This window comes from Delphinapterus leucas, chromosome 2 (genome assembly GCF_059928025.1).
Source record: "Delphinapterus leucas isolate spDelLeu-1000000601 "Yukka" chromosome 2, BTC_Dleu_Yukka2, whole genome shotgun sequence".
Classification (NCBI taxonomy): Eukaryota; Metazoa; Chordata; class Mammalia; order Artiodactyla; family Monodontidae; genus Delphinapterus; species Delphinapterus leucas.
In genome coordinates this window covers 67130981-67144166 of record NC_143130.1, presented here as the reverse complement: position 1 = coordinate 67144166, position 13186 = coordinate 67130981, and the positions used below count along the sequence as shown (strand labels likewise).

Here is a 13186-nt window from a genome sequence, read left to right as displayed (position 1 = left end):
CTAACCATTCTGGAAAGTAGAACCTCTGACTAATTCTTAAATACGCTTATAGATAATTTTTCTGTTTTTAGGCCTGCTTTCTCCCCTATTTCCAAAGTTGCCTTCTGAAGATGGTACAATACTAGGTAGCTTCATTGCTTCAATTCCTGCTTAAGATCCATTTGCTTGGGTCTGTCTGCTAAGTCACTTCCATGGATCCTTCTGCTTCCCAGCTTCCAAAATTTTATAACTGTTAGCTCTTTTTCTATATTCTTTGCCCTTTATCACTTAAAAATGTCTTTCCTCTTAGATCAATGGATTTTCCAATTAAAGGGTTCAATGAGTGATTTAAACATTTAACCTGTGTTTGAGGGTAAACCCTTTAGCTGTTAGTCACTTTATTCGAAGCAACCTGAATTTTCTTGTATATTCTCCAGAAGTTTTAAAAATGATCAGAGGGCTGTTTTACTATCAGGGATCCAGGCAATATCCTAAATTAAAAATAGTGTGTGTATTAACTTTTAAATTTAGGCATGGAATTTGGACACCTTTGATTCAATGCAAGAATAATCAGCCACTTCCAGGTCTGTTCACTACTTGATTTTTCATAGAGCAGTTGTTCCCAAACTTGACCATGCACCAGAATCACCCAGAGGGCCTGTCAAAATACAGGTTTCCAGGCTCCATCCCCAGGGTTTCTGATTTAGGAGCTGGAAGCGAGGCCCAAGAATTTGCATTTTCAGCAAGTTCCCAGGTGATACTGAGGCTTCTGGTCCTGGGACCACACTGAGAGTCACTACCTTTGTGGTGTGTGGAATGTAAAGGTATTCCCTGTGGGGGTGGGGAGGACTTTTAGGAAGCAGATGAGAGCAGAGAGGGAGAGCAGTAAGGGGGAGATAAGCGCGGAGGAGAAGGATGTGCCCACTTGCTCTTATCCTGTTGTTCTAGCTTGTGCTCTCCTGTTTTGTCCCCTCTCTCTGCAAGGAGGAAACCATGACAAAATCTGCTTAGAGAAGAGGCTCTTGACATCAGAATTGTAATTCTGTTCAAGGGGAGAAAAAAGGAGTGAAGTGACCATCCATGAAAAACATTAAACTGTAGCCCTGCAGATGTGTTTTTATGTGGCATTTTAAAGGGGTTGAGGAGTAGGAGCAGGGTCTGGAGAAGTCAGGGCTAATGTAATTTTTTTTTTTTTTTTTTTTTTTTTTTTTTTGCGGTACGCGGGCCTCTTACTGTTGTGGCCTCTCCTGTTGCGGAGCACAGGCTCCGGATGCACAGGCTCAGCGGCCGTGGCTCACAGGCCCAGCCGCTCCGCGGCATGTGGGATCTTCCCGGACTGGGGCGCGAACCTGTGTCCCCTGCATCGGCAGGCGGACTCTCAACCACTGCGCCACCAGGGAAGCCCGCTAATGTAATTTTATGAGATGCTCTACATGCAATATTGCTAAGGCAGCAGGATTCTGGGCAATTTTGTCAGGTAGTCACTTGTCCCCAGGTTTCAGTTATCTCCTAGGATCCCCCTTTTCCTTGTTGCAAGTCTGAGAAGGCAGGGACACTGCCTAAGCCACATAGGCAGAGGGTCAGACCTAGTTGCTGGTTTGGGCCACAGGTAGGAGAAACTCAGACTTAAGGCCGTTCCTCTGGGTTATTTTCATGTAGCCATTTGCTGTCATTGTCTCATGTTCAGCCATCTTTCTTTGTTCTCAGAATGTTCTTCCATAATATGGTTGCAAATATTGAGGGCTAAAGCTGTGGCTGCCAATGATAGTATTCCAAAGGATAGAGGTAATTGGGAGGAATCCCAGAGAAGTGAGAACTCAAAACCCTTGCCCTCTGTGAGGCTGCCTTTCAGACACTTTTATTACAAAATGCAATGCACCTGGATAGTTCCTGCTGTCACTTCCCAAAGTAAGGAGCTGGGAGAGAGGAAACGGGGTCTGGATACATAGATGACATGAGAAAGCAGGTTGTAGGAGACTAGTTTTGCCTCTAACTTGTCACTTCCTTTCTTAGGCCTGGTGTGTGTGTGTGGAGTGTGTGTGTGTGTATGTGTGTGTGTGTGTGTGTGTGTGTGTGTGTGTGTGTGTTTAATCCATAAAATGACGGTTTGGTTTCAGACATTCCCAAAGGTGCTTCGTCTCTGGTAATCTTTGACTTTTCCAAGATCACCTCTTATATCTTTTGGGCAGCCAGCGTAGGAAATCAAGTCTCTTGACTTCTCCAGTAGAGCTCAGAGTACACAGAAGATTCAATCTTCCCTAAACCATGTGGTCCCAGAGGTTGCCTGTGATTTCCTGTTAGCGGTTTTCAATGGCTTTGGAGTAGAAGGAAGTTCGTTGCTATGACAGTCAGGCAGCCACACTGGGGAAAGTATGATGTATTGTGTTGTGTAGGAAAATGTTAGTATTATCCAATGCAGTAATCAGATTTTCAGACAAAGGCATGACCCTGGAACATGCTGTTTATGGCTGAGCATAGCATTAGTCTTGTCTCCAAAAGCAGTTAAACAAAATCAGTGTGTACTTGGCATGTCTTTCTCCCTTGGATATGGAAATATATCTCACCTGAACATTTTTCTCATTCTTATTTTGGAGGCAACTAGATTGCTCTGAAAATATTAGTTGTAGCAGTAATTAATTTAGCATTTATTGAGCACCAGGCTTTGTGCTGGTGAAGTACTTTTTGTGAAGTAACAAAAATATAAAGAAACACCCCGAGGTAGGGGAATCTATCTAGTGGGGAGAGAGGAGAGAAAGGCAAAAACAAAAACAAAACAAAAAAAAACCCCAAAGGCCAATATTCATTTATCTATCCCTCCTTTTATTCCTCAGGGATTTATTGAGCATTTGCTATGTGCCCAGCTCTCTACTGAGTGTTAGGGATATAAAAGTGAATAAGATAGACACATCTCTGTGGTCCCTCAAAGCCATGCTTCAAATGAAGTTTGTTTAACCTTATAGTAGAGGAGGCTGGGTCAGCCTGTGATGGATGGACATGTAGAGTAGATCAGGATCTGTGGAGGGCTTCCCAGAGGGGTTGACCTGGGAACTAAAGCAAAGTAGAAACAGGTACTAGCCAGAGGAGCAGTGAAACAATGGCTGGACAGAGGAAGTGCTTAACTGGGGATAGAATGCAGATTTAAGGAGGAACAGGAGGAAATGAGACTATAAAGGTAGGCAAGGTTCAGCTCCTGAAAGATGTTTTATCCCTTGCTGAGGACTTTGGACTCCAAACTAAGGTGATAGGGAAACCACTTAAATATCTGGTAATGGAGGAATTATTACAGGAAACTCAGCCATTTAAAAGAACATAAAATGATATAATTGTATAGATTTTAAATAATAAAAAGTAGAACATAAACATTGTGTGCTCACTGTGGTTGGTGATTTATACGATATAATTTTGACTATGTTAAAGCATGGGAGGATGTCTAAAAGTGGAGTCTATTATTTGCATTGTGAGATTCTTTAAGAATTCCTTTACAGTATTCACTAGCATCGAATCTCTACTATGTGCCTGTAGATCAAGATACAACCCCTTCTCTCTACCATCAAATAGAGAGAGATCTAATAACTTTCACGCATTTTAAAAGGTGCGTGACTATGAGATGTCCAGAATAGGCAAATCCATAGAGACAAAGAATAGATTTGGTGGTTGCCAAGGTCTTGCGGGGAGGAGAGAATTGGGAGTGACAGCTAACAGGTCCAGTGTTTCCTTTTTGGGGTGATAGAAATGTTCTGGAATTAGTTCACGGGGATGTTTGTACAACACTGTGAATATGCTAAAAACCACTGAAATGCACACTTTGGTTAAAATGGTTAATTTTATGTTATGTGAATTTTATCTCAATAAAAAATATAGAAAAAAATAAAGATGATTATTGTGTTTTTCTTTTTCGGTAGCCAAGGGCAATCGGAAGTGTGAGCTGAACTGCCAGGCAATGGGCTACCGCTTCTACGTACGGCAGGCGGAGAAGGTCATTGATGGTACCCCCTGTGACCAGAACGGCACGGCCATCTGCGTGTCTGGGCAGTGCAAGGTAAGTGCCCCTGGACTGGCGTATCTGGAGTGGGTCTCGGGTGTTTGATCTGTGCCTGCCGACTGCACTGTTCGCCAGGCTGTGGCGTGCTTCCTCCCCACATGTTATGGTCCCCTCCACTCCAAACCATAAGCTCTGGGAGAAGTGCGTAAGACAGGGCGGCTTGTTTTGCTCCGTGTTTTCGATCTTTGGGAGTTGCCAAGTCTCACTCTGGCATTTCAGTTATTAAGTGACTTATGCATGTTTATATCACGTGCGTCGTAAGAAACTCAGTGATCTTTCCTTGGTTGGATCCAAAGCTTCTTCCTTCCCTCTGAAGTGGAGGTTATGAAAAGGGCACTGCTGGATCAGTCAAGAAGCAGTTGAAGTCATCAGGGTGGCATTTTAAGGGCATGGCGTATTTTATCTTGCCTCCCACCAGCTGGGGCCAGCTTCCAAATGAAAGTTGTCTAGTGCCTTTATAGCTGAAGTTGTACTTTCAACAGGAAGTTTTTAGCCTCCTTGTAATTCTGAAGTCTGTTCCAAGAACTCCCCGCCCTGCATTCTGCAAACATTCTGGTCTGTAGAGAATCCCTGTGGGATGCTACCCTTTGACAGAAAGCACCATGTGGTTAAAACTAGGTGCCCCAGAGGAGATGGCACCAATTCCACAGCCACATTAATTGGAGCCTGGATGTCGACCCTCCTTTCATCTATAAATGTAAGAGTGGAGGTCTGACTCTAGCAGGTAAATGACTCTTTGGAGCCCAGACTATGATTCTATCTTAATTAACAGTTGCTGGCAGGACTGAGTTTCATCAAAGGAAGAGCTCTTTGGCTGTCACGTCTAAAAGTTCCTGTTCTGCTTTCAACGTAAATTGCCACTGTGTTTAGTATTAGAGCTATTTGAGTATGATTTATAAGCACCCCCCTTCCCCTTCCAGCCTTTTTCTTAATGAGGTTTTAAATAGGATACACAATAATTTATCAAAGCAGTATGGATATTCTCGGATTGTGAATAAAGGAAGGAAAAAGCTGTCATTTGATACCTGATGCATGTGAGGTTGTCTTCGGATGAGCAAGAAACCCCCAGAGCATTGATGCAGTACAAGAGAGGTAGGGAGTATGATGGGAAGCACGCTGAAGGCTGGGACCTATCTGGCCTCCAATTTCTGCTCGTTTGGAAAAAACTGGGTTTCACGCATCCCCTCTATCCTTATTGTCCTCAGATAATACCCAGAGGAGTTCCGTTAGTGTTTTGTGGTTTCCGGCTCAACTTAGTCCCTGCTTCTAAATGCTACTGAACCTGAAACAATGCACCTTATAGCAACCTAGCTTTTTCTTTCAGATCCTGAATCAACTGTTCTATTTCCTGAATACAGGTGCATACTGCTGGGAGGTGGTGTAGTTTAGTGGTTAAAAACATGCCCTCTGAAGTCAGGCTGCTTGGGTTCAAATCCCACCTCTTCCATGATTGACTGTGTGACCTTGTACAAGTCCCGTAAGCTCTCTGTGCCTGTATATCATTTACAACAGGAGGAGGATGGTACCTACTTCCTGCGTCGTAGTGAGGAGTCACGAGCCAGTACACGTAAGGTCCTCATAACAGGTCTGCCACTTAGTAAAGCATGCTGGCTTTTCTTAGTATTATGTTTGCTTATGCCCACATACGTCCTGTTGTATATGAATTTTCTATGCGAAAGTATTTATTTTTTTTTGCAGATTGTAGATTTGTGAGATTCACATTGTCTTTTGAGGCAGTGTTCTTACACTGTAGTGTGACCCACGGGGGGACGGCGGATTCTACATTGGTAGGTCTAGGGAAGGGCCTGAGTAGTCTATTTTTTAAACTTTAATACTGTATCTTATTTGACCTAGTATATCCAAATTATTATCATTTCAACATGTAATCCATATAAAAATTATTAATGACACATTGTTACATTCTTTTTCCTATTAATTCTTCAAAATCTGGTGTGTATGTTACTTCTTTCAGTGCAACTCAGACTAGCCACGTTTCATATGCTCAGTAGGCACATGGGAAAAGGTGCCAAACCTCACACGTAATCAGGGAAACTCACCAGATTGCCAAAAATTTAAAGGTCTGACAATGACAAGTATTGGCAAGGATACAGAGGACTCTTTTTTTTTTAACTTTTTATTTTATTTTGGAGTAGAGTTGAGGAGTCTGTTTTTCCAACAAGCTCCCATGTGATGCTGATACTGATACTGCTGGTCTGTGGATCCTACTTTGAGTAGCAAAATCTTAAAGGACACAGTGATTAAAATACAGTTCACAAAGAACCAGAACTGTAAATATACAGCGGTGAGATGAGTTGGAAGGAAGAGGAAATGTGGTCTCTTTCCACTGGGGGAGCTTGTTTTCTTAGTGTTACGTTAAGTGCCGCTAAGCTGATGATATGAAAGGAAAACACACACTTATAAGGACATGGGTATGGATTCGTACTAATTGATGAAAACCAGTGGTGTAGGACAACACAGTTTGAAGACGATAATTGCTGAAAGACTGAGACAGACATTCCCCAGGATGTGAGTAGATGAATAGGAATTTGATGTTACAAGGACAACTTTGATATTACTTCGTATTTGTTCTCTGTGCATTTGCCTGAAATTCGTTCATTGATGTTGTTGGAACCACTGACTGTCGCGTCCTCTTTAGAACTTCAGTCTAAATAATCAGAAGTACATTTGCTTCCCAGGCTGAAGTTCTGTTTAGTTTGCAACTTTCAAAGGGTAAAGTGCCCTTTTCTGAATATTTGATCGGAAGCCCAGAATGCAAGTTGCTATCTCTGCCTCGCTGACCTGTGGCTGAGAGAGCTGTCACTCTTTGACAGGAGCGTCTACATCTGAAATAGCTCCAGAAATCCTCTGCTGGATACAGAGAGTTGAAAGCAAACCTGGGCCTGCCACAAAAGTTAATGAAAAGTGACAAGCATTAAATAAGAGTACGAGCTAAACCTACACAAGAGCAGCTGAGGGAGAAGGGCATCCTCCTGACACCAAGCCACTTCCAAGGCACCCCAGGCCCACCCAGAGCAAGCTGGAATGCTCTGTTCCAGCTCCTGGCAGAGCGCTCCCTGGCCAGCCTGTGTTTACCCTGTTGCTGGAGCTCCACTGGGGTTTTAGATCCAAGAGTTGGAAGAGGGGCTGTAAGAATGCAGAAACCCTTGAGCTCAGGGCTGGAGAACATAGGAATTCCTCGCCAGTCCCTCAGAACTGGGTAACAATTCCTTTCTTTTTTTTTTTTTTGCGGTACGCGGGCCTCTCACTGTTGTGGCCTCTCCCGTCGTGGAGCACGGACACGCAGGCTCAGCGGCCATGGCTCACGGGCCCAGCCGCTCCGCAGCATGTGGGATCTTCCCAGACAGGGGCACGAACCCGCGTCCCCTGCATTGACAGGCGGACTCCCAACCACTGCGCCACCAGGGAAGCCTCAACACTTCCTTTCTTGACAGGGAATGAAGCGTCCTAAATGTTGGCCTCAGACTAAGGACTGCATATCGATAGCCAGGCTTTGAAGGGAGAGAACTCTAGCCCTGACTTGTCCTAAATCAAGAGGGTGTATCTGAAGCCCACAGAGATTCTGCCTTCCTCACCTTAAACTCATCCCTCTAGACATCAGATAGGAACATCTGGCCCATCTTCAGAGAAGTCTCTGCCCCACCCAGTCATGTTTGTCATTGATGGGAATGAAATAGCATTTATGTCTAATTAACAGAGAGCACAGTAACCATTTCTATCATTAAGCATCACATTAAGTGTGCTATGAGGTTTTTTTTCCTTGATCTCAGTTTCAAGCTCTGCAAAATTCTGGATTTTCATAGTTTGATAATGTACATATTATTTTTGCTGACAAGTTAATGCAAATAGATGGAACTTTGCCTTCAAAGGTATAGCACCATTTGAAAGAACAGGGTCCCTTGGATAAAAACTAAAAAAAAAAAGGCACAAAAAACAACCTTAGCTCCCTGGAGACCAGCCTTTCAGAAACCTCAGGCTTTCAAACTTGAATGATCCTGAAAGAGTCAGACTCACCCCAAGACCTACCCTCCCTCCCACCAGAAAAAAATCCCTGATGGTGGAGAAACAGTCCTTGAGTAAGTGCCTTGAAATAATAGGCTGACGCAAAACCTCCATGCAGGAAGGTGTTGAAGCTAATGCACACAGCAAGGAGTTGCTTCTGAGTGTTTACCCTATGCCAGACACTGTGATGTGTGCTGTTCATACAGAAGGAGGCCTTAAGCCATTTGTCTTCACAATAACTCAGTCAATATGCATTATTAGTCCCCATTTTACAGAGAACTGTTATGAAGGCAAAATGAGTTGGATAATATTGGCTTTTTAGGGTGAATTGTTAATCAGAACAGAAAGAGTAATTTAAATGTGATAGGTGGAAACTCTTGTGCTTTAGGTGTCTCCCCTATTCTGATTTTATTTTCCTCACTGCGTCTTTCCAAAACAAACTGTCTTTCTAAAACACATTAGGATATGCCTCTCTTTTGCTTAAACTCCACCTGTGGCTCCCCACTGCCTGTGGAATAAAGTCCAGGCCCTTCATTGTCTGTCTCCTGCCAGGCCTCCTGGGGCCCCAGTGCTGGCTGGGCTGGGATGTGTTGCTCCCTGAGCCAGGGGGCCTGCAGGGTTGTGCCTCCACAAGAATGAACACACTGTCTGGCAGCCTGGAGAGCCGTTCCACCTCCACTCTTGGGCCACCCGGTGGACTCGGCTCAAAAGCCACTGGCTGACCCCACTGAGCGCTCACTGTTTCTGTTCTTGTTCCCACTTCTTGTGATTATTTGTTCCCATCACCACTGCCTACCACCCATCCAGGCCAGGAGCAGTTCCAGGCACTTTGCTTTTGAATAGGTACTTAAAATAAATGTGTAAATGAATTGAGGTACTTGGTGACTTAATCTGTTGGATTTCAGCAAATGAAATTAGTCTTGAATCCAACACAGAGCTTTCTCTTTTGGCTGGGATGGGGAGTTGAGGGCTGATAACACAAGGACATGAAGCCCCCTTGGCTAAATCCCTGGAACCCAAGGCTTTGAAGGTCAGGGAGAATTCCTGGCACCTCCCCAGGCTCCTGTCTTGTTTTTAATTTTATTCACGCTGAATTTCTTGAGTCCGGACGAGCTAACGACGGGAAGAAGCTAAGCAAGGGTGAGAGCGCAGTCTCCCATGGTGCCTTCTGTTGAGGGAAACACCCCCTTCTGCCACCCACCTGCCCTCTTCATTCCTGGGTCAGCCAGCACCTTCCATGAAGGGCCCACCATCCGCGCCCCTCCCCCCTCGACCGGGGCTTTCATACCTCCTCTCCCAGCTGGGTCACTGCTCGGCTTCGACCAGGACACATCAGCAGACATTTTCATATTTATTCAGTAAATTAAAGCAAGGTAACTCTTTCCACATGTTCAGAGATAAGCTCTGGACCAGCATGTTGCTGTGACTAGGAAGGATGACATGATGGGCATGTGCATCTATGTGCGCCTGTGAGTTCAGTTCCTCCATCCTCTATAAACTGCTGTTGTGCTCTCCCGAACCAAACAACCCTGTTCATTTCTCTGCCCATTTGCCCTAAGTTGCTTTTCTTTTTCTCTTTTGGTTACTGGCTTTATTGTGTGGGCTTTGCTCAGAGTTCTGTTGTTACTTGAATGAAACCAAGAGAATCATTCCTTTGAGTAAAGTGTTCTTGCCTGTGCCAGACAAGTGCATGAGTCAAGCCTTGAAACAGGGTGGAGAGCTTTTACTTTGCTTGAATTCTGAGCTTATGTGACACTTGGTGGGCTCCCTGTTGCATCCCCACCCCAAGCAAACCGTGTTCTAAAAGTACTTTCTGCTTGTATTAAAATGCTTATCATGTTATGTTACAGTTATTTTGACATGTGTCTGAGCTCCTAAAGCAGAGGGAGTGTTACACATATTTGTATCCTCAGTGCTTAAGGCATTAAGATTATTCAATAAATTGAATCAGTTTTAAAAATGTGTACATGAACGAACCGAAGAACAAATTAGAAATTGGCTTTCCTAACCCCTTTTCCTAAAAATGATCAAGAACAGGATTAGCTAAGCATTAAAATTTTAGAGCCCAAGCCCTGCCTGATTGTTCTCAGGGCCCCTTGAAATCTTAAACAGAAACCTAAAGTGAACTTGATGAAATTTGCCTGATTCTATGTACTTCTTTTCCATGATCTATGATTTTTCTCATTTTCAAACATTTGGACCACTACCTAACAAAACTCAGTTTGGATTTCTTAATATGTACTTATGAATTATTAACTAATCATTCATCAATAACCCAAGCAATACACATCATTAACTCAACAAATAGTCTTAACTGCTCCCAGCCATACACTGGGCTAGGCATTGGAGATTTAAAAATGGGAAAGCTTAACAAGGTTCCTACCCACATTGAGCTTAATTTAATGGAGAAAGTAATAAAGAGAAAAAGTCGGTTAACAAACAAAGGAATGACAAATTTTGATGAGCACTTTGAAGTTAATAGTGAACTGAAATAGTGAACGGTGGTGAGAGCACATGTTAGACGGGGTGTCAGGGGAAGGTCTCCGAGGTGAGCAGGGATCGGGAGAACAAGTGGAGGCTGCACTACCGGCCATGCAGGTCCAGGGACTGGAGAAAATGTGTGCCAGGTCTCCAGGCAGGACCCAGTACATATGCGGTGCTCAGGAGCTGATAGATACCAAGGTGATCATTTTGTGTTTTCTTCTGCTCTCTGCCCTTGGGTGAGTCTGGTCTCCCCCTGATGGTGCCATTCTTCTTTCCTCCAAGATACTCACACATCTTCCTGGGTGCATGCTGGCTTTAGCAGTAGAAAGCCCTCCATTGGGTCATTCTCTAAGCCGAGAAAGATTGCCCTGGAAACTGGATGATATAATGGGTCGAGAACAGGTTTGGGGGTCAGCCAGGATCTCCAATATCAAAACAGATGAGAGAGGGCTTGCTTAGGTAAGATTGGGGTAGGACGTCCGGAACCTCCAACCTGCCCTTCCTGGTGGTCTGTCCTATACCAGAGTGTCAGAAGAGAGAGAATTTTAGGGTTCCTTTCCCCTGGTCTTCTGAAGGAAGGGGCAGCCTTCCGCCAAAGGAGACTTAAAGAGCTATTCTATCCAATTGGCAGGAGTGCTGACAGGCACTTGTAACTGAGAAATGAGAGGAAGCTTCAGCAAAGTCCCCTGGGCCAGACAAATAGTCCACCTTTGCCCCAGTCCATCTCTATTCCTGCCCTGAACCAAACACAGGCTAGAAGCACTGCCTGAGTATGACCCGTTATGATACAGACGCTACAGAGTTATGCAACGCTCGTTGTATATAAGCTCATCTGCAGATACTTTTCCACAAGGCACGTAATAAAAATTTCAGGGATGCAGAAAACTGTATTGCATATGGAAACCCCAAGGCAGTGTCTATTCAGACTACCAGAGCCAAGGAGAGCAGTCCCCTGCCCCTTTCCCTTTGGCCCCTGTGCACATTCTTGCTGAGTCAGCTCATGTTCTTAACTGGTGATACTGACAGAGGATCAGACCTTAAAAAAAAACCAAGTAGGCTGCTCAGCCTGATGATGGCTTTGGTAGAGCCTGAAAGCCCATCACCCTGACACCAAGTTTGGGCATCTCTTTATAAGTCAGGTCAAACCAAGTAGTGAGTAGCACTGCTAGTGTGTTAGAAAAGCTTCAGAAAAGTATCCTGAGGTGTTGTGCATCTAGGTAGAAATAGATATTTGAGGGCAACAGTGCCAGAGGAAACACATTTTTTATTTTCTATTTGTAATAGATAATAATATATTACATGACTCCATTATCAAAAAATGTGATCCCCTATCTCCATCCACCCAGTTTCCCATTCCCCAACAGGAAATAAGCACTCTCTGATAGTTCCTTTTTTAAGGCCGATGCTTTCACGCACTTACCAGCCCATTCGTATTATATTATTTTCCCTTCGCCTTGGCAAATATGGTCTGGACCTTGCTTTTCTTTCTTCTTTTAAAAATTATTTATTTATTTGTTTATTTTATTGAAGTATAGTTGATTTACAATGTTGCGTTAGTTTCTACTGTACAGCAAAGCCATTCGGTTATACCTATATATATTCTTTTTTTAATTGGAGTGTAATTGCTTTACAATGCTGTGTTAGTTTCTGCTGTACAACGAAGTGAACCAGCTATATGTATACATATATCCCCTCCCTCTTGGACCTCCCTCCCACCCCACACCCCCATCCCACCCACCTAGGTCATCACAGAGCACCGAGCTGAGCTCCCTGTGCTACACCGCAGGTTTCCACTAGCTATATCCGTTATGGTTTATCACAGGATATAAATATAATTCCCTGTGCTCTACAGTAGGACTTGTTGTTTATCCTTTCTCTATATAGTAGTTTGCATCTGCTGATCCCAAACTCCCAATCCATCCCTCCCTCACCCCCCTCCCCCTTGGCTACCACATGGACCTTGCTTTTCTTACTTAACATATCTTGGAGAACTTTCCGTTTTAATATCTAAAGCACCGCCCCCTTCATTCGGCAGTGGCATGGTACTGCACTACATGAACTAACCGTAATTTATTTAACCGTGATGCACGTCCAGGTCGTATCCGATCTTTCACCGTTACCAGCAGTGCTGCAATGAATACTCCCGTGAGTGAATCATTTTATGTTTGCCTGTATCTGTAGGATAAAGTCTTAGAAGTGAGTCAAGAGTCCATATGTATTTGTGATTTTAATGCCCAGTGGGTGGCAAATTGCTCTCCAGAGTGGTTGAAACAACTCACCCTTGGACCAGCAATGTCTGAGGGTAGTGTGTTGTCCAACATTTGGATTTTTGCCAATCTGAAAAATTGTATCTCGGGTAGTTTTCATTTGCTTTTATTTTGAGTGAGGTTGTGCATCTTTTCATATGTTTAAGATCCCTTCAGGGCTTGGAGTAGGATGCGTGTGAGGTGCCTTGGATGCAGAATTTAAGGAGGCACTGAATAAAATGAAATTCTCAGGGTCTCCTTAAATGTTGTCCCTTAGGCACCTCACCTGTCCCGCTCCAGTCCCAGCCCTGCACTGCACCTTGATCTCCTGACCTGGGAACCATTTATATTCCTCTCCTGTGATCTATTTTTCTATTGGGTTATTGATCATCCTCTTAATTTGTAGGATCTTTTC

General features: G+C 43.9%; 1 protein-coding gene across 1 annotated transcript in view; it reads left to right on the top strand.

Moving 5' to 3' along the window:
- The window catches only part of THSD4 (thrombospondin type 1 domain containing 4), a 569301-nt gene that overhangs the window by 243089 nt on the left and 313026 nt on the right, over nucleotides 1–13186 (top strand). Inside the window, exon 6 of the mRNA XM_022579923.3 lies at nucleotides 3882–4018. Coding sequence (XP_022435631.1) covers nucleotides 3882–4018 — 137 coding nt within the window. The remainder of the gene's footprint in view (nucleotides 1–3881; nucleotides 4019–13186) is intronic.